The sequence below is a fragment of the Aedes albopictus genome, chromosome 3, assembly GCF_035046485.1.
Source record: "Aedes albopictus strain Foshan chromosome 3, AalbF5, whole genome shotgun sequence".
Taxonomy (NCBI): Eukaryota; Metazoa; Arthropoda; class Insecta; order Diptera; family Culicidae; genus Aedes; species Aedes albopictus.
This window is the reverse complement of record NC_085138.1, coordinates 34,387,110-34,408,716: the sequence shown is the minus strand read 5'-3', so window position 1 is coordinate 34,408,716 and position 21,607 is coordinate 34,387,110. Positions and strand designations below refer to the sequence as shown.

Below are 21,607 nucleotides of genomic sequence, written 5' to 3'. Positions count from 1 at the left end.
TGTCAACCTAGTCATACAAAAGTAACGTTGTTCAGTTAATAAAAAGCAGTCAGCTTTTGTCCAAAATGTCACGTCGAACGCATTGATGTCAACAATGCGTTTAAATGTTCGCACGTTAGCTTCGAATCTATCAGCACAATTAAGTGCTGCAAATCTCCTTCCCACTATCAATTCGTCGGTTGATTTTAATTGCATTATTTAAAGAAAATATGACCAACTAACATGGTAAAAAATCGAAAAAGCGACTATGACATTAATGAATTACTAATCAAAATCAACCGAGAAACGTGGGAAATAGAGCCCAAACAACATTTTAAAGTCAGCTGGCTGTTAAAGGTTCCAAAACCTGTCACAAATCCTATAATACTTTTATTAGGATTTGTAACGATCATCAAAACCTTCTCAAATCCAACCGACTTGGAACTGTTGCTTGGGAATAGACTCTACTGAGCCCTGGCGGTTCCTCCGTGTTTATCGAGCATGTCTGATGCATATGATCAGCCATACTCCATCTGCAGCAGCCGGTTCGTGATGAACCGTTGGAGGCGCATTAAAGTGTTAAAAAGGTGATATGTTTCACTAAAGAACACTACATTACAATAATCAAAATGAAACTCCTTCACTTTAATACCGTCAACCCCTGCGAACTTGGCCAGGAAATTTTGCTTTCCGATTATTATCAATAACAAATTAATATTAAAATTTGTTATTGCAATATTTTAGAAATGCACTGTTATTAAGTTGTTATTGAAACTAACAAAACAAGTTATTAAAATGGTTTTCCAAGAACATTTTTTTGTTATGATATTTGTTATTTTGCCGCTTATGACAGACAAGCTTATAACATAATCTGTTATGTTAATAACATTAAAATAATCGATTCTATTATTCAGTTATTTCACCCAAATAACACAGGTCCTTATGCTGTTGTTATTTCCTTCTGCTCGGGCCTAAACTCCCTCAAATTTAGATATTTTGGCATACCTCGCTGTTCTAGAACACTTCAGCGAGATGCAGATGATCCATCCATCCAGAAAGGGTTTAACGCTGTACATGGTTCGAGGTGAAGACAGAGGCAGAAGTATTGGCGTTGGATTCATGGTAGTTCTCGGCAGCCCTAACAAATGAACCTTTGCTAGGAATTTTAGAGAGTGCTCGAATGAGACCTGATGAGATATTTAATTGAAACAGGCAGTGATACATCACAAGGCAGTCTTTCTTTGGAAGATCAGTTCTCTTCTCAGTCAAATTCAGTTTATTCCATCTGCATTCCCTTGTTTCTTGTGTGTGTAGGTAGGTATGTGGATGTTTTCTTTTTGCGAGTTATTCTGCGAGATATACTCTCTACACTAAGACCCAGAGTAACTAAAACTCACTACATACGTACGTACGGTAGTAACAAACTTTCGTCTCTTTCTGCACTTGCGTGTGTCTGTGTTTCTCCTTTCCTTCGGTTTTTAAATTTTCAGGAGATACCTGATTTTTCTATTTTTTTTTAGTGTCACTTATAGCTGATAATAATGCATTTCACTATATGTTTTTAGAGGTACACACGATACGGTAAACAACACCATTCTCTAGCAGCAGACTCGACTGGCAGTAGAGTTGTTTCCATGTTATTCTCTCTGGTATAAGCTTGCAAGACTATACGCGCTGTCGCCGTGATTAAAATAGAGTGTAAATCCACAGTTCCGATCCCGTCCCTTTATACGACATGTATGTTTTTTTTTCTCTTACATATTATACTATAACAATAGTTGACTAATATGGTACAGCGTCTCTACGTATCCATTAATGCGCGGTAAGTGTTTCGTTCCGATGCCGAAGCAGGAAACAATATTTGATATTCCTATGATAATGGGTAGGATCTCAAAAACAAAACAAAAAGAAACGAATAAAGATATGGATTGGTTTTAGGTTAATCGAACAAAACACGAACAACATGGTTACATCTCACGCTCAGAATATGTTTCCCTGGATAAGTGATAATTATAGTGTACGGGTGAGAGTGTATGTGATCGATAATGTACTAATTTTTGTGAGGGTTATACTCGCTATATCTGACAGTGTCGTTATAAAACAATCCTAATTCAACTGTCTGATCAATAGAAAACCTATTTTTTTTTCACAACGCAGATATTCGTTATCGGAATAAGGATGGTTAAATATTGAATGAGCTGTGACAATTCTGTGTGAGTATCTCAAGTGGCATAACGTCGTTTGGCATAAAAAGCATAAGTGGTTACACCACTTCAAGAATCTGCAGCAAGTTCAGCAAAAATCTCTCCCAAATCCAACAACCCAAGAAATACAACTAGCTGAATAATAGTTTCTTAAGCTAAAGTTTGCTTGAGAGAAGTTTGTTCCACTCTTGTACAGCAAAAATGTTTGATGAAAATTTTCAAACAAAACAGAATCGAACAGAAATCTGCAAAGTTGCTGTGGATGAAGATATATTGCAATAATTTCAACAAAATGTTGAAGGGGTTTGAATCTAAGCTGATTAATCAAGAATTATGTTAGAAATGTACTATCTATTCAACGGTAGTATAGGTAATGTATCAGTTGGTCAAGTTGGTAGTCTTGCATAAGTTCTTTATTTTTAATTTTTTTTCCTAAGAATTAAGGAATTTTTGAAAGGTTTAAGGAAAATGCATGGGAAAACATTGAGAAAAATCTCCTGGAAACCTATTTTTCTCAAAAACTTAAAAATCCCTTGACGTATTCTAATGAAGTTTTTTTGGAATGGATCAATTGCGTAAGGTTACAAGATTGGTGAAATCTTTATAAATATTCTGAAAAATTCTTGGAGTTTTGTTTTGAAGAATACTATGAGAGAATTTGTAACTGAATTCCTGGAGAAATCCTTAAAATAGCTCATGAAGAACGTCTAGAATTGCTCCTGAAAAGAAAATAGGTGAAGGAATCTCTTTGTTCATCATTAGTTTCTTTCAAAAACTCCGGGAAGAAGTCTTACAGGAACTTCAACAATTTATGTAGAGCAGTTTTTGAAGGAAATTTTAATGTTGTAATCTTTTAAAGATCATTCGTTTCGGCTTTCACAAATGTTTTGCCGTATGCTAAACGACTCTATGCCATTTACGAGTCCCCCATTGTCTTGCCTCCCGCATTCTAACCTTACCACAATTAAGGTGTAACACAATGGAATTACTTTTTCATTCGGTTAATATTACTTCAGTTTACTGCCTAATATATATATATATTCGTAATGGGTAAAACATACTAAAAAATAAACGACTTTTAAAAAAATCCGATCACATTGAGGCTTTCTGTTTACACAATTTCAGATTCAAGAATCTTTATTTTTGCTCCTAAAGATTCCCCACAAATTTCCTTACAAACGAGTATCGAATAGAGTTTGATTTCCAATAAAATGACACAGAAATGATTACGAACAAAACGTTTTAGGTACTTAATGGTGTAAACGTATAGTAGTGACGCGGCCCACGCTGCACCGAACCGAACGTTTTTACATACATATTAAATGGAAGTTTTGCACATCCGTTGCAATGGGTGCCTTGAGCTGCTAAACCTAACCGGGTGAATCATAATTCTCCACATGCTCGTATCACTTCTCCGAATAGTTTATTCCCGAATTCATCTTTTCTGGCTTAAAATATATATATGATGAACAATGGACTCACCTGCTCCGTTCTTCTATCCATTTACCCTAGAGCTATTTACACGGGATAGTGGCCACCGGTGCTGCTGGCGCCGCCTCCGGAACGGTTCCCACGCCGTCCCGGATCGCCGGTACTTCGACTGGGCTGGCCGGGATTAAAGTTAACATTTGGTAGAGCTGCTACACCGAGGCGGCCTCCACCGCCACTGCCACCGCCGCCAGCCATTCCACTGGTCGAAGGAAGATTGGGCGCGGATCGGATCTGACGTCGCTTAGCTTCGTCGCGGAAGCTAGCGCCAATCATCTCGTCGTCGGTTGTGTCCTCCCCGTGGAACGAACCACTGAGATTGCTGTTCAGGATGTTGTTGCTGGCGGTGCCGGCGGAGCTGCGGCTGGCGGTGGCGATCGGGAGCGTGTCGCCGGTGGCCGGCTCCACATCGTCGTCGTCGTCATCCGAGAGAATCTCCTCCGGACGTGGCTCGTTGCGAACGTAGGAGCGCATTTTGCTGGAAGGGAAAAAGGAAAATAAACAAATGCAGTATGAGGAGAATATCATAACTGAGGCGCAAAACAGTATGGAACAAAATGATATGCGGAAATTTTACAAACTTGTCAATGGTGGGCTAGAAAAAACAACGCTTTCTTCGGTCATGTGCTAGGACGTGAAGGTAATGCGCCGATAGATGGTACCAGCCTTGGAATTCTGGGAGAATCCCTTCCAGGATTCTAGGAGAGTCCCTCTTGGGATTTTGGGAGAATCCCTCTTGGGATTTTGGGAGAATCCCTCTTGGGATTTTGGGAGAACCCCTCTTGGGATTTTGGGAGAACCCCTCTTGGGATTTTGGGAGAATCCCTCTTGGGATTTTGGGAGAATCCTTCTTGGGATTTTGGGAGAATCCCTCTTGGGATTTTGGGAGAATCCCTCTAGGGATTTTGGGAGAATCCCTCTTGGGATTTTGGGAGAATCCCTCTTGGGATTTTGAGAGAATCCCTCTTGGGATTTTGGGAGAATCCCTCTTGGGATTTTGGGAGAATCCCTCTTGGGATTTTGGGAGAATCCCTCTTGGGATTTTGGGAGAATCCCTCTTGGGATTTTGGGAGAATCCCTCTTGGGATTTTGGGAGAATCCCTCTTGGGATTTTGGGAGAACCCCTCTTGGGATTTTGGGAGAATCCCTCTTGGGATTTTGGGAGAATCCCTCTTGGGATTTTGGGAGAATCCCTCTTGGGATTTTGGGAGAATCCCTCTTGGGATTTTGGGAGAATCCCTCTTGGGATTTTGGGAGAATCCCTCTTGGGATTTTGGGAGAATCCCTCTTGGGATTTTGGGAGAATCCCTCTTGGGATTTTGGGAGAATCCCTCTTGGGATTTTGGGAGAATCCCTCTTGGGATTTTGGGAGAATCCCTCTTGGGATTTTGGGAGAATCCCTCTTGGGATTTTGGGAGAATCCCTCTTGGGATTTTGGGAGAATCCCTCTTGGGATTTTGGGAGAATCCCTCTTGGGATTTTGGGAGAATCCCTCTTGGGATTTTGGGAGAATCCCTCTTGGGATTTTGGGAGAATCCCTCTTGGGATTTTGGGAGAATCCCTCTTGGGATTTTGGGAGAATCCCTCTTGGGATTTTGGGAGAATCCCTCTTGGGATTTTGGGAGAATCCCTCTTGGGATTTTGGGAGAATCCCTCTTGGGATTTTGGGAGAGTCCCTCTTGGGATTTTGGGAGAATCCCTCTTGGGATTTTGGGAGAATACTTCTTGGGATTTTGGGAGAGTCCCTCTTGGGATTCTGGGAGAGTCTCTTCCAGGATTCTGGGAGAATCCCTCTTGGGACTCTGGGAGAATCCCATCCAGGATTCTGGGAGAATCCCTTCCAGGATTCTGGGAGAATCCCTTCCAGGATTCTGGGAGAATCCCTTCCAGGATTCTGGGAGAATCCCTTCCAGGATTCTGGGAGAATCCCTTCCAGGATTCTGGGAGAATCCCTTCCAGGATTCTGGGAGAATCCCTTCCAGGATTCTGGGAGAATCCCTTCCAGGATTCTGGGAGAATCCCTTCCAGGATTCTGGGAGAATCCCTTCCAGGATTCTGGGAGAATCCCTTCCAGGATTCTGGGAGAATCCCTTCCAGGATTCTGGGAGAATCCCTTCCAGGATTCTGGGAGAATCCCTTCCAGGATTCTGGGAGAATCCCTTCCAGGATTCTGGGAGAATCCCTTCCAGGATTCTGGGAGAATCCCTTCCAGGATTCTGGGAGAATCCCTTCCAGGATTCTGGGAGAATCCCTTCCAGGATTCTGGGAGAATCCCTTCCAGGATTCTGGGAGAATCCCTTCCAGGATTCTGGGAGAATCCCTTCCAGGATTCTGGGAGAATCCCTTCCAGGATTCTGGGAGAATCCCTTCCAGGATTCTGGGAGAATCCCTTCCAGGATTCTGGGAGAATCCCTTCCAGGATTCTGGGAGAATCCCTTCCAGGATTCTGGGAGAATCCCTTCCAGGATTCTGGGAGAATCCCTTCCAGGATTCTGGGAGAATCCCTTCCAGGATTCTGGGAGAATCCCTTCCAGGATTCTGGGAGAATCCCTTCCAGGATTCTGGGAGAATCCCTTCCAGGATTCTGGGAGAATCCCTTCCAGGATTCTGGGAGAATCCCTTCCAGGATTCTGGGAGAATCCCTTCCAGGATTCTGGGAGAATCCCTTCCAGGATTCTGGGAGAATCCCTTCCAGGATTCTGGGAGAATCCCTTCCAGGATTCTGGGAGAATCCCTTCCAGGATTCTGGGAGAATCCCTTCCAGGATTCTGGGAGAATCCCTTCCAGGATTCTGGGAGAATCCCTTCCAGGATTCTGGGAGAATCCCTTCCAGGATTCTGGGAGAATCCCTTCCAGGATTCTGGGAGAATCCCTTCCAGGATTCTGGGAGAATCCCTTCCAGGATTCTGGGAGAATCCCTTCCAGGATTCTGGGAGAATCCCTTCCAGGATTCTGGGAGAATCCCTTCCAGGATTCTGGGAGAATCCCTTCCAGGATTCTGGGAGAATCCCTTCCAGGATTCTGGGAGAATCCCTTCCAGGATTCTGGGAGAATCCCATCCAGGATTCTGGGAGAATCCCTTCCAGGATTCTGGGAGAATCCCTTCCAGGATTCTGGGAGAATCCCTTCCAGGATTCTGGGAGAATCCCTTCCAGGATTCTGGGAGAATCCCTTCCAGGATTCTGGGAGAATCCCTTCCAGGATTCTGGGAGAATCCCTTCCAGGATTCTGGGAGAATCCCTTCCAGGATTCTGGGAGAATCCCTTCCAGGATTCTGGGAGAATCCCTTCCAGGATTCTGGGAGAATCCCTTCCAGGATTCTGGGAGAATCCCTTCCAGGATTCTGGGAGAATCCCTTCCAGGATTCTGGGAGAATCCCTTCCAGGATTCTGGGAGAATCCCTTCCAGGATTCTGGGAGAATCCCTTCCAGGATTCTGGGAGAATCCCTTCCAGGATTCTGGGAGAATCCCTTCCAGATTCTGGATCCTCAGATTCTGGGAGAATCCCTTCCAGGATTCTGGGAGAATCCCTTCCAGGATTCTGGGAGAATCCCTTCCAGGATTCTGGGAGAATCCCTTCCAGGATTCTGGGAGAATCCCTTCCAGGATTCTGGGAGAATCCCTTCAGGATTCTGGGAGAATCCCTTCCAGGATTCTGGGAGAATCCCTTCCAGGATTCTGGGAGAATCCCTTCCAGGATTCTGGGAGAATCCCTTCCAGGATTCTGGGAGAATCCCTTCCAGGATTCTGGGAGAATCCCTTCCAGGATTCTGGGAGAATCCCTTCCAGGATTCTGGGAGAATCCCTTCCAGGATTCTGGGAGAATCCCTTCCAGGATTCTGGGAGAATCCCTTCCAGGATTCTGGGAGAATCCCTTCCAGGATTCTGGGAGAATCCCTTCCAGGATTCTGGGAGAATCCCTTCCAGGATTCTGGGAGAATCCCTTAGGATTCTGGGAGAATCCCCTTCCCCCAGGATTCTGGGAGTATCCTTCCCAGGATTCTGGGAGAATCCCTTCCAGGATTCTGGGAAGAATCCTTCCAGGATTCTGGGAGAATCCTTTCCCAGGATTCTGGAGAGAATCCTTCCCAGGATTCAGGGAGTATGTCATCCAGGATTCTGGGAGGTATCTTCCCAGGGATTCTGAGGAAGAATCCTTCCCAGGATTCTGGAAAGAATCCCTTACCCCAGGATTCTTGGAAGAATCCTTCCCAGGATTCTGGAACCGAATCCCTTCCAGGATTCTGGAAAATCCTTCCAGGGATTCTGGAGAATCCCTTCCAGGATTCTGGGAGAATCCTTCCCAGGATTCTGGGAGAATCCTTCCCAGGATTCTGGGAGAATCCTTCCCAGGATTCTGGGAGAATCCTTCCCAGGATTCTAGGATAGGAATCCCTTCCCAGGATTCTGGGAGAATCCTTCCAGGATTCTGGGAGAAATCCCTTCCAGGATTCTGGGAGAATCCCTTCCCAGGATTCTGGGAGAATCCTTCCCAGGATTCTGGGAGAATCCTTCCCAGGATTCTAGGAGAATCCTTCCCAGGATTCTGGAGAATCCTTCCCAGGATTCTGGGAAGATCCTTCCAGGATTCTGGAGAATCCTTCCAGGATTCTGGGGAGAATCCCTTCCCAGGATTCTGGGAGAATCCCTTCCAGGATTCTGGGAGAATCCCTTCCCAGGATTCTGGGAAGGAATCCTTCCAGGATTCTGGGAGAATCCTTCCCAGGATTCTGGGAGAATCCTTCCCCAGGATTCTGGGAGAATCCTTCCAGGATTCTGGGAGATCCTTCCCAGGATTCTGGGAGAATCCTTCCCAGGATTCTGGGAGAATCCTTCCCAGGATTCTGGGAGAATCCTTCCAGGATTCTGGGAGAATCCTTCCAGGATTCTGAATCCTCCAGGATTCTGGGAGAATCCTTCCCAGGATTCTGGGAGAATCCTTCCCAGGATTCTGGGAGAATCCTTCCCAGGATTCTGGGAGAATCCTTCCCAGGATTCTGGGAGAATCCTTCCCAGGATTCTGGGAGAATCCTTCCCAGGATTCTGGGAGAATCCTTCCCAGGATTCTGGGAGAATCCTTCCCAGGATTCTGGGAGAATCCTTCCCAGGATTCTGGGAGAATCCTTCCCAGGATTCTGGGAGAATCCTTCCCAGGATTCTGGGAGAATCCTTCCCAGGATTCTGGGAGAATCCTTCCAGGATTCTGGGAGAATCCTTCCCAGGATTCTGGGAGAATCCTTCCCAGGATTCTGGGAGAATCCTTCCCAGGATTCTGGGAGAATCCTTCCCAGGATTCTGGAAGAATCCTTCCCAGGATTCTGGAAGAATCCTTCCCAGGATTCTGGAAGAATCCTTCCCAGGATTCTGGAAGAATCCTTCCCAGGATTCTGGAAGAATCCTTCCCAGGATTCTGGAAGAATCCTTCCCAGGATTCTGGAAGAATCCTTCCCAGGATTCTGGAAGAATCCTTCCCAGGATTCTGGAAGAATCCTTCCCAGGATTCTGGAAGAATCCTTCCCAGGATTCTGGAAGAATCCTTCCCAGGATTCTGGAAGAATCCTTCCCAGGATTCTGGAAGAATCCTTCCCAGGATTCTGGAAGAATCCTTCCCAGGATTCTGGAAGAATCCTTCCCAGGATTCTGGAAGAATCCTTCCCAGGATTCTGGAAGAATCCTTCCCAGGATTCTGGAAGAATCCTTCCCAGGATTCTGGAAGAATCCTTCCCAGGATTCTGGAAGAATCCTTCCCAGGATTCTGGAAGAATCCTTCCCAGGATTCTGGAAGAATCCTTCCCAGGATTCTGGAAGAATCCTTCCCAGGATTCTGGAAGAATCCTTCCCAGGATTCTGGAAGAATCCTTCCCAGGATTCTGGAAGAATCCTTCCCAGGATTCTGGAAGAATCCTTCCCAGGATTCTGGAAGAATCCTTCCCAGGATTCTGGAAGAATCCTTCCCAGGATTCTGGAAGAATCCTTTCCCAGGATTCTGGAAGAATCCTTCCCAGGATTCTGGAAGAATCCTTCGCAGGATTCTGGAAGAATCCTTCCCAGGATTCTGGAAGAATCCTTCCCAGGATTCTGGAAGAATCCTTCCCAGGATTCTGGAAGAATCCTTCCAGGATTCTGGGAAAATCCCTTCCAGGATTCTGGGAGAATCCCTTCCAGGATTCTGGGAGAATCCTTCCCAGGATTCTGGGAGAATCCTTCCCAGGATTCTGGGAGAATCCTTCCCAGGATTCTGGGAGAATCCTTCCCAGGATTCTGGAAGAATCCTTCCCAGGATTCTGGAAGAATCCTTCCCAGGATTCTGGAAGAATCCTTCCCAGGATTCTGGAAGAATCCTTCCCAGGATTCTGGGAAAATCCCTTCCAGGATTCTGGGAGAATCCCTTCCAGGATTCTGGGAGAATCCTTCCCAGGATTCTGGGAGAATCCTTCCCAGGATTCTGGGAGAATCCTTCCCAGGATTCTGGGAGAATCCTTCCCAGGATTCTGGGAGAATCCTTCCCAGGATTCTGGGAGAATCCTTCCCAGGATTCTGGGAGAATCCTTCCCAGGATTCTGGGAGAATCCTTTCCAGGATTCTGGAAGAATCCTTCCCAGGATTCTGGAAGAATCCTTCCCAGGATTCTGGAAGAATCCTTCCCAGGATTCTGGAAGAATCCTTCCTAGGATTCTGGAAGAATCCTTCCCAGGATTCTGGAAGAATCCTTCCCAGGATTCTGGAAGAATCCTTCCCAGGATTCTGGGAAAATCCCTTCCAGGATTCTGGGAGAATCCCTTCCAGGATTCTGGGAGAATCCTTCCCAGGATTCTGGGAGAATCCTTCCCAGGATTCTGGGAGAATCCTTCCCAGGATTCTGGGAGAATCCTTCCCAGGATTCTGGAAGAATCCTTCCCAGGATTCTGGAAGAATCCTTCCCAGGATTCTGGAAGAATCCTTCCCAGGATTCTGGGAAAATCCCTTCCAGGATTCTGGGAGAATCCCTTCCAGGATTCTGGGAGAATCCTTCCCAGGATTCTGGGAGAATCCTTCCCAGGATTCTGGGAGAATCCTTCCCAGGATTCTGGGAGAATCCTTCCCAGGATTCTGGGAGAATCCTTCCCAGGATTCTGGGAGAATCCTTCCCAGGATTCTGGGAGAATCCTTCCCAGGATTCTGGGAGAATCCTTCCCAGGATTCTGGGAGAATCCTTCCCAGGATTCTGGGAGAATCCTTCCCAGGATTCTGGGAGAATCCTTCCCAGGATTCTGGGAGAATCCTTCCCAGGATTCTGGGAGAATCCTTCCCAGGATTCTGGGAGAATCCTTCCCAGGATTCTGGGAGAATCCTTCCCAGGATTCTGGGAGAATCCTTCCCAGGATTCTGGGAGAATCCTTCCCAGGATTCTGGGAGAATCCTTCCCAGGATTCTGGGAGAATCCTTCCCAGGATTCTGGGAGAATCCTTCCCAGGATTCTGGGAGAATCCTTCCCAGGATTCTGGGAGAATCCTTCCCAGGATTCTGGGATAATCCTTCCCAGGATTCTGGGAGAATCCTTCCCAGGATTCTGGGAGAATCCTTCCCAGGATTCTGGGGGAATCCTTGCAAGGATTCTGAGAGAATTCTTTCAAGGAATCTGAGAGTCCTTCCCAGGATTCTGAGAGAGTCCTTCCCAGGATTCTGAGAGAGTCCTTCCCAGGATTCTGAGAGAGGCCTTCCCAGGATTCTGGGAGAGTCCCTGGAGATTCTGGGAGAATCCCTTCCAGGATTCTGGGAGAATCCCTTCCAGGATTCTGGGAGAATCCCTTCCAGGATTCTGGGAGAATCCCTTCCAGGATTCTGGGAGAATCCCTTCCAGGATTCTGGGAGAATCCCTTCCAGGATTCAGGGAGAATCCCTTCCAGGATTCTGGGAGAATCCCTTCCAGGATTCTGGGAGAATCCCTTCCAGGATTCTGGGAGAATCCCTTCCAGGATTCTGGGAGAATCCCTTCCAGGATTCTGGGAGAATCCCTTCCAGGATTCTGGGAGTATCCTTCCCAGGATTCTGGGAGTATCCTTCCCAGGATTCTGGGAGAATCCCTTCCAGGATTCTGGGAGAATCCCTTCCAGGATTCTGGGAGAATCCTTCCCAGGATTCTGGGAGTATCCTTCCCAGGATTCTGGGAGTATCCTTCCCAGGATTCTGGGAGTATCCTTCCCAGGATTCTGGGAGTATCCTTCCCAGGATTCTGGGAGTATCCTTCCCAGGATTCTGGAAGAATCCTTCCCAGGATTCTGGAAGAATCCTTCCCAGGATTCTGGAAGAATCCTTCCCAGGATTCTGGAAGAATCCTTCCCAGGATTCTGGAAGAATCCTTCCCAGGATTCTGGAAGAATCCTCCCCAGGATTCTGGAAGAATCCTTCCCAGGATTCTGGAAGAATCCTTCCCAGGATTCTGGAAGAATCCTTCCCAGGATTCTGGAAGAATCCTTCCCAGGATTCTGGAAGAATCCTTCCCAGGATTCTGGAAGAATCCTTCCCAGGATTCTGGAAGAATCCTTCCCAGGATTCTGGAAGAATCCTTCCCAGGATTCTGGAAGAATCCTTCCCAGGATTCTGGAAGAATCCTTCCCAGGATTCTGGAAGAATCCTTCCCAGGATTCTGGAAGAATCCTTCCCAGGATTCTGGAAGAATCCTTCCCAGGATTCTGGAAGAATCCTTCCCAGGATTCTGGAAGAATCCTTCCCAGGATTCTGGAAGAATCCTTCCCAGGATTCTGGAAGAATCCTTCCCAGGATTCTGGAAGAATCCTTCCCAGGATTCTGGAAGAATCCTTCCCAGGATTCTGGAAGAATCCTTCCCAGGATTCTGGAAGAATCCTTCCCAGGATTCTGGAAGAATCCTTCCCAGGATTCTGGAAGAATCCTTCCCAGGATTCTGGAAGAATCCTTCCCAGGATTCTGGAAGAATCCTTCCCAGGATTCTGGAAGAATCCTTCCCAGGATTCTGGAAGAATCCTTCCCAGGATTCTGGAAGAATCCTTCCCAGGATTCTGGAAGAATCCTTCCCAGGATTCTGGAAGAATCCTTCCCAGGATTCTGGAAGAATCCTTCCCAGGATTCTGGAAGAATCCTTCCCAGGATTCTGGAAGAATCCTTCCCAGGATTCTGGAAGAATCCTTCCCAGGATTCTGGAAGAATCCTTCCCAGGATTCTGGAAGAATCCTTCCCAGGATTCTGGAAGAATCCTTCCCAGGATTCTGGAAGAATCCTTCCCAGGATTCTGGAAGAATCCTTCCCAGGATTCTGGAAGAATCCTTCCCAGGATTCTGGAAGAATCCTTCCCAGGATTCTGGAAGAATCCTTCCCAGGATTCTGAAAGAATCCTTCCCAGGATTCTGGAAGAATCCTTCCCAGGATTCTGGAAGAATCCTTCCCAGGATTCTGGAAGAATCCTTCCCAGGATTCTGGAAGAATCCTTCCCAGGATTCTGGAAGAATCCTTCCCAGGATTCTGGAAGAATCCTTCCCAGGATTCTGGAAGAATCCTTCCCAGGATTCTGGAAGAATCCTTCCCAGGATTCTGGAAGAATCCTTCCCAGGATTCTGGAAGAATCCTTCCCAGGATTCTGGAAGAATCCTTCCCAGGATTCTGGAAGAATCCTTCCCAGGATTCTGGAAGAATCCTTCCCAGGATTCTGGAAGAATCCTTCCCAGGATTCTGGAAGAATCCTTCCCAGGATTCTGGAAGAATCCTTCCCAGGATTCTGGAAGAATCCTTCCCAGGATTCTGGAAGAATCCTTCCCAGGATTCTGGAAGAATCCTTCCCAGGATTCTGAAAGAATCCTTCCCAGGATTCTGGAAGAATCCTTCCCAGGATTCTGGAAGAATCCTTCCCAGGATTCTGGAAGAATCCTTCCCAGGATTCTGGAAGAATCCTTCCCAGGATTCTGGAAGAATCCTTCCCAGGATTCTGGAAGAATCCTTCCCAGGATTCTGGAAGAATCCTTCCCAGGATTCTGGAAGAATCCTTCCCAGGATTCTGGAAGAATCCTTCCCAGGATTCTGGAAGAATCCTTCCCAGGATTCTGGAAGAATCCTTCCCAGGATTCTGGAAGAATCCTTCCCAGGATTCTGGAAGAATCCTTCCCAGGATTCTGGAAGAATCCTTCCCAGGATTCTGGAAGAATCCTTCCCAGGATTCTGGAAGAATCCTTCCCAGGATTCTGGAAGAATCCTTCCCAGGATTCTGAAAGAATCCTTCCCAGGATTCTGGAAGAATCCTTCCCAGGATTCTGGAAGAATCCTTCCCAGGATTCTGGAAGAATCCTTCCCAGGATTCTGGAAGAATCCTTCCCAGGATTCTGGAAGAATCCTTCCCAGGATTCTGGAAGAATCCTTCCCAGGATTCTGGAAGAATCCTTCCCAGGATTCTGGAAGAATCCTTCCCAGGATTCTGGAAGAATCCTTCCCAGGATTCTGGAAGAATCCTTCCCAGGATTCTGGAAGAATCCTTCCCAGGATTCTGAAAGAATCCTTCCCAGGATTCTGGAAGAATCCTTCCCAGGATTCTGGAAGAATCCTTCCCAGGATTCTGGAAGAATCCTTCCCAGGATTCTGGAAGAATCCTTCCCAGGATTCTGGAAGAATCCTTCCCAGGATTCTGGAAGAATCCTTCCCAGGATTCTGGAAGAATCCTTCCCAGGATTCTGGAAGAATCCTTCCCAGGATTCTGGAAGAATCCTTCCCAGGATTCTGGAAGAATCCTTCCCAGGATTCTGGAAGAATCCTTCCCAGGATTCTGGAAGAATCCTTCCCAGGATTCTGGAAGAATCCTTCCCAGGATTCTGGAAGAATCCTTCCCAGGATTCTGGAAGAATCCTTCCCAGGATTCTGGAAGAATCCTTCCCAGGATTCTGGAAGAATCCTTCCCAGGATTCTGGAAGAATCCTTCCCAGGATTCTGGAAGAATCCTTCCCAGGATTCTGGAAGAATCCTTCCCAGGATTCTGAAAGAATCCTTCCCAGGATTCTGGAAGAATCCTTCCCAGGATTCTGGAAGAATCCTTCCCAGGATTCTGGAAGAATCCTTCCCAGGATTCTGGAAGAATCCTTCCCAGGATTCTGGAAGAATCCTTCCCAGGATTCTGGAAGAATCCTTCCCAGGATTCTGGAAGAATCCTTCCCAGGATTCTGGAAGAATCCTTCCCAGGATTCTGGAAGAATCCTTCCCAGGATTCTGGAAGAATCCTTCCCAGGATTCTGGAAGAATCCTTCCCAGGATTCTGGAAGAATCCTTCCCAGGATTCTGGAAGAATCCTTCCCAGGATTCTGGAAGAATCCTTCCCAGGATTCTGGAAGAATCCTTCCCAGGATTCTGGAAGAATCCTTCCCAGGATTCTGGAAGAATCCTTCCCAGGATTCTGGAAGAATCCTTCCCAGGATTCTGGAAGAATCCTTCCCAGGATTCTGGAAGAATCCTTCCCAGGATTCTGGAAGAATCCTTCCCAGGATTCTGGAAGAATCCTTCCCAGGATTCTGGAAGAATCCTTCCCAGGATTCTGGAAGAATCCTTCCCAGGATTCTGGGAGAATCCTTCCCAGGATTCTGGGAGAATCCTTCCCAGGATTCTGGGAAAATCCCTTCCAGGATTCTGGGAGAATCCCTTCCAGGATTCTGGGAGAATCCTTCCCAGGATTCTGGGAGAATCCTTCCCAGGATTCTGGGAGAATCCTTCCCAGGATTCTGGGAGAATCCTTCCCAGGATTCTGGGAAAATCCCTTCCAGGATTCTGGGAGAATCCCTTCCAGGATTCTGGGAGAATCCTTCCCAGGATTCTGGGAGAATCCTTCCCAGGATTCTGGAAGAATCCTTCCCAGGATTCTGGAAGAATCCTTCCCAGGATTCTGGGAAAATCCCTTCCAGGATTCTGGGAGAATCCCTTCCAGGATTCTGGGAGAATCCTTCCCAGGATTCTGGGAGAATCCTTCCCAGGATTCTGGGAGAATCCTTCCCAGGATTCTGGGAGAATCCTTCCCAGGATTCTGGGAGAATCCTTCCCAGGATTCTGGGAGAATCCTTCCCAGGATTCTGGGAGAATCCTTCCCAGGATTCTGGGAGAATCCTTCCCAGGATTCTGGGAGAATCCTTCCCAGGATTCTGGGAGAATCCTTCCCAGGATTCTGGGAGAATCCTTCCCAGGATTCTGGGAGAAGCCTTCCCAGGATTCTGGGAGAATCCTTCCCAGGATTCTGGGAGAATCCTTCCCAGGATTCTGGGAGAATCCTTCCCAGGATTCTGGGAGAATCCTTCCCAGGATTCTGGGAGAATCCTTCCCAGGATTCTGGGAGAATCCTTCCCAGGATTCTGGGAGAATCCTTCCCAGGATTCTGGGAGAATCCTTCCCAGGATTCTGGGAGAATCCTTCCCAGGATTCTGGGAGAATCCTTCCCAGGATTCTGGGAGAATCCTTCCCAGGATTCTGGGAGAATCCTTCCCAGGATTCTGGGAGAATCCTTCCCAGGATTCTGGGAGAATCCTTCCCAGGATTCTGGGAGAATCCTTCCCAGGATTCTGGGAGAATCCTTCCCAGGATTCTGGGAGAATCCTTCCCAGGATTCTGGGAGAATCCTTCCCAGGATTCTGGGAGAATCCTTCCCAGGATTCTGGGAGAATCCTTCCCAGGATTCTGGGAGAATCCTTCCCAGGATTCTGGGATAATCCTTCCCAGGATTCTGGGAGAATCCTTCCCAGGATTCTGGGAGAATCCTTCCCAGGATTCTGGGAGAATTCTTCCCAGGATTCTGGGAGAATTCTTCCCAGGATTCTGGGAGAATCCTTCCCAGGATTCTGGGGGAATCCTTGCAAGGATTCTGAGAGAATTCTTTCAAGGAATCTGAGAGTCCTTCCCAGGATTCTGAGAGAGTCCTTCCCAGGATTCTGAGAGAGTCCTTCCCAGGATTCTGAGAGAGGCCTTCCCAGGATTCTGGGAGAGTCCCTGGAGATTCTGGGAGAATCCCGCCCAAGATTCTGGGAGAATGCCTCCGTTTTCTTCAGATTCCTTGTAAGGTATCTTTTGACAAGTAGGGTCTTGTACCATTTGGGCAGGTGTACCTATTTTGGGCACTTGCCGTTATAACTAAGCCAATTGCAAACCGATTGATTTGAGATTTTGTATAGAGTTAGATGCTGTACGTGCCTAACTCTATACAAAAATTCAAATCAATCCGTTTGAAATTGGCTTAGTTATAGCGGCAAGTGCCCAAAATAGGTACACCTGCCCAAATGGTACAAGACCCTACACGAAAAAAATCCTTCATAAATACTATAATAGATTTTTGGTGCGAAACTAATACATTGCTAATAAACCTACATATTATGTATCCCTTTGCCGCTGTACTCACCTTATAAATCGCGACCAAGCGGACGTGGACGACGGTTCCTCCCCAATGGGACTGTACGGCGATTCGCCACCGTCCTCAATAGAAGCCGACTGCTGCTGTTGCTGCGTCTCCCGGTCAAACGGATTGAACCGTCGCTGCTGCTGCTGCGGTGCGGCTTCTCTGTTCTGCATGGCCATTAACATGGCAACCTGCATTGCCCGACGGTGCACTAGTGCGTCGAGAAACTCGTCATCGGAGGTCACATTGACCACGTGGGCATCGCTGTTGGCCCCCTGAGCGGATGTAGCAGCACCACCACCATCCGCTCCGTCCTGCGATTGGTAGTTCGCTGGACCGCTTGCGGACGCCGCCGAAGTCGAACTTGTCGCCGCCGCCGTCGGTTGATTATCGACCGGATTCAGCAGAGGAGTGTGCTCGTCGGCATCGGACGACGACATACTATCAGTGGACGAGCGCCGCCGTGGCGGCCGACGTTCCCCTCGGGCGAAAACCTTCCGCTTGCAGATCGGACATACGCGGCGATTTTTCGTTAGCCACGGGTCGATACATTTGACGTGATATGCTGCAACGAATCGGAAGGGTAGTTTGATTTATTAGAATGAGCTACAAAAAAGTTGTTGAATGACGTGCCCGGCAGATGAATGAGAATATATCAATCGTAACCGTAACACTATAGAAAGGATTTCTAATATTTGAATCCCTCCATACAATGTTTGATGATAAGGAGATATTTATACTCATGGCTGCTGCAAGCAAAACTTAAATGCTACATATTGTCATTAGACTATAACAGTTTCGAAAATGCGCGTGTTACAGTATGTGTGGTTCCGATTATTTGACTTTCTATTTGAACAAATGCAAAAATGTCAAAATCTATGGATGTCAAAGTATGAAATTAAATTTGACTCAGTTAATATTAACGACAATCTAAAACTCCTTAGAAACTCGTTTTAGAAACAAAAGGGATAATACCATTTTACGTAAACTCGAACTTGAATGAATTAATGTTAGATGGAGGATTACCCAACATATTTACTAAAATCAATTTCGATAGAAACTACCCTGAAACCCTGAAGCCAAGAAAGCGCACAAACCGATCCTCTTACCGTGATGGCAGGGCAGCACCCGGAGCCGTTCGTTGTCCACGTAGTCGTCCAGGCAGATGGCGCACGTATCGTACTGCATTCCCTTGGCGAACTTCACAATTGGAATCTTCCGCAGCACACTGTTCGGCAAACGGTGACGCATCATACGGCGACGTTCCCGTATGCAACGTATGATCATGAAGCAGACCTGCCAAACCCACACGCCGCCAAGGAGAAGAAGGGAAATAAAATGCATTACAACATTATCTCATGATGATCGTTTGGGAAACTCTACGCCAGTGATGAATGGACAAATAGTTACGGAAACAGTTTACTAACAACCAAACATCTGGTAATTTAACTTAAGAAATTGCAAGTTTTTGACCGATTTTGATTCCACTCAGAGGGCGTATTGCATTACATGGACATAGAGTTTCGCTTCAAATCAGGCAACAATGATGGTAGATAAACAATCACCATTATTCGAATGAGTGTAATCTGTTATTGTACCATTTAATTTCGCCTTCTTTTGCTTATCCTTTGACAGATACGCGTATTTCGACTACCACTTGTAAGCTTCCTCAGTGTCAGTTAACCAGTGGACTGACACTGAGGCAGATTACAAGTGATAGTCGAAATACGCGTAAGTATCTGTCAAAGGATAAGCGAAAGAGAGCGTAATTAAATGGTACAATAACTGATTACACTCGTTCTAAGCGAGTATTCTGCTTAGAGGGTTTGAAAAGTCGGTACAAGACTCACCATTATGATGAAGCAAAGGCCGACGACGATGGCGAACGGGATGATCAGGTTGTTGTTGATGTTGAACGGGATGTCGTCGGTGATGATCAGAAAGTACGGCAGCGGGTACAGGAAACTCTCGATCATGTAGATGCCGTTGCTTTCGCCGATGAACACCGACGGGATGATGATGTCCTCGGCGTGGTTGGCCGACATGCGTTCTGGGTGGAGAAAAAAAAATGAATAAAAGTACTCATAGAAGCCCAGTCTGAGAAGTTCAATTCTGTTTCAAGCTTTGACTAGTTTTGAAATTCCAATATAGGTATTTGCAATGATTGTGCAAAAGTTCTACTCCTTGATTGACCAGAACTATCGAAATTGCTCAGAGGACCATTGAATCAAGCTCGGTTCTAACTATTTATACCTTTTCAATGGATTTTTTTATGACCACCCCGAACAAAATTTAGGTGTTTGATTGATATCCTAAATGTTTTCAGTAGCAGTTACGAAATTGTTTCAAACTGTCTTGTGATAACAAAATTGCCCCAGAATCGGGGTTTTAGTATCCTGAATTTTAGAATCCGTTTACCAAGTTGCAAAAGATAAATACTTTTAACTAAACAATATCTCGGAGTATCAGAGAACACATCTGAACTGAACAGGGTGAAATTAAAACTAAGTTTATTTCCTTACCTAGTTTCTAAGGAGCATAAAACAATCAATTTAACTACCTCCATCATCGCATCCCGCATGGTTCTCTACACTTTTTAACGTTCATGTCAGGCGATGCATACACTCATTTTGCTACAGATGCAGGAAATTCTACCCCTCACATCTATAGGTAACACATGGCACAAATTTCCCAAATGGAGGAGAACGTGCCTCTGGAGCCGACCTACTCACTGATATAGGTAACATCATCCATCAGAAAGAATCGTTCATGGAATTTTAGTTCAGTACACGTTTCGGTTACTGACGGAACTTCAAAAGACCAAATCTAGCGTAACATGGGATAAGGGCCTAAGTCCAAAATGTAAACATTGAGAAATCTGCTTGAGAAGGTTTCCATGTATATTCAAAAATCCTATTTGGAAATCAAACACTCTATTAGTATCACTTATGCAACAAATGACGTGTATGACTGCTCCCTACTAGAAATCCTCTACATAGAGATGAGCGGAAGTTACATATGTTGATTCGGCAACGCTGTTTGTTTTGTTAACAACAGATTCCAACACTTGCCACAAAGCTAGATGTTCAAACTTTTTGCGTAACTTTGTTGTGGTGCAAGTTGTTTTGTTTACGTTTACTAATTGGTCGGCGATCAGTCAGAGTGGACTACGCGATTTTTCGAGCAGGTAAAGAAAGCTGAGGAATTCGTTAAACCTGATCTTTTCGCCGTTATTTTGATGCAGATGTATCATTAGATAAAAGAATAACAGTATTTCTGGAAATAATGCCAGAGATTTTAAATGTCAAGTGCATGCAGGATATTTTCTCAAAATCATTGAAAAACAGATGGTCCGGTCTGACTTAACGCCGACCAATTATATTCGAACTTTTTTCCCAAATTTTGAAAGAGATAACAGCGCAATCGAAGAAATCTGAAATGCATTGCAATGAATAGCGCGAATCAAATCGGCAGAAGTCAGGCCAAACATATCTAAAGGTCCTATCTGCAGAAGAGAGGCTCTCTTTGGTTTCCCTCTCTTACGTTAATATCTCAGCTGTTTATTTGAATTGTGATTGTCTCCTTGCATAGAACGATTAACAAAACAATCGTCTTTTGGTTTATATTGCAAAAGTATACCATTACATTGCAATAATTTAAAAAGAAAGTGAACAAAGAAAGCCTCTCAAATGCAGATAGGACCTATTGAAATGTTTGGCCTGAAGTGAATCAAGCAGCAGCAATGAAAGTTTTTTTTTAGAAGAGCAGCGGCAAAAGTTTCTTCATGAGCATAAGCTCTTGAAAGCTGAATTAATTAAATATTATCTTCTTACTAAGTTTACATATGCCATTAAATTCTCGATAATAAAAATAAATATTTGTAATATGTTTATTGTCGACTGCAATTCCGTTCAAACAACGCATTCCTACGAACAATAAACATGTTCATTTGGCTCACACTTTGACAGTTCTCTCTTACTTAGGCCCTTTAAAAAATCATCTAAAAAGTCTTGTTAAAATGGGCTTTTGGAGTGGGCGAGGAAGTGTATCGATAGATTACGTGACACTTGATAGGAATAACGGAAAATCTCGTTTGTTTACATTTTCGACTTAGGCCCTTATCACATGTTACGCTAAAAATGTCATGCGCAACCCTCTAGATTAAAAAACATATTGTGGGTTTAGCACTAAATTGATTTCCGAAAAAACTTCATTGACTTCCGCTGCCTTTCCTATGCGTTAAACATAACGTCGGAAGTAGTGCGCTGTACAGTAAATCTGCTTTTCTATACAGCGCACTACTTCCGACGTAATGTTTAACGCATATGAAAGGCAGCGGAAGTCAATGAAGTTTTTTCGAAAACCAATTTAGTGCTAACGCCACAACATCATGCCATAAACAGCAAGTCAGAGGAACAATTATCCGAATATTCCGTAGCCGGTTTCTAGGTAGCAGGAAATTTCTATCCCTCTAAATGTTTCTAGGTATATCGTCCGGTAGCTCAAAACTCCAAACTTTTCAATCGAAATAGAGTCTATCTGTAGAGCTTGAAGTTTCCTTATTACAATATTT

General features: G+C 45.6%; 1 protein-coding gene across 3 annotated transcripts in view; it reads right to left on the bottom strand.

Moving 5' to 3' along the window:
• Nucleotides 1-1,232: 1,232 nt before the first annotated feature.
• Nucleotides 1,233-21,607, bottom strand: part of LOC109407480 (E3 ubiquitin-protein ligase RNF13) — a 72,953-nt gene continuing 52,578 nt past the window's right edge. For all 3 annotated transcript variants that reach the window (XM_019680518.3, XM_062856913.1, XM_062856912.1), the window contains exons 5-8: nt 18,885-19,084; nt 18,144-18,330; nt 17,038-17,599; nt 1,233-4,149 (exon numbers count right to left, since the gene is read on the bottom strand). In XM_019680518.3, the coding sequence (XP_019536063.3) occupies nt 3,702-4,149; nt 17,038-17,599; nt 18,144-18,330; nt 18,885-19,084 (1,397 nt within the window). In that variant the 3' untranslated portion in view covers nt 1,233-3,701. The remainder of the gene's footprint in view (nt 4,150-17,037; nt 17,600-18,143; nt 18,331-18,884; nt 19,085-21,607) is intronic.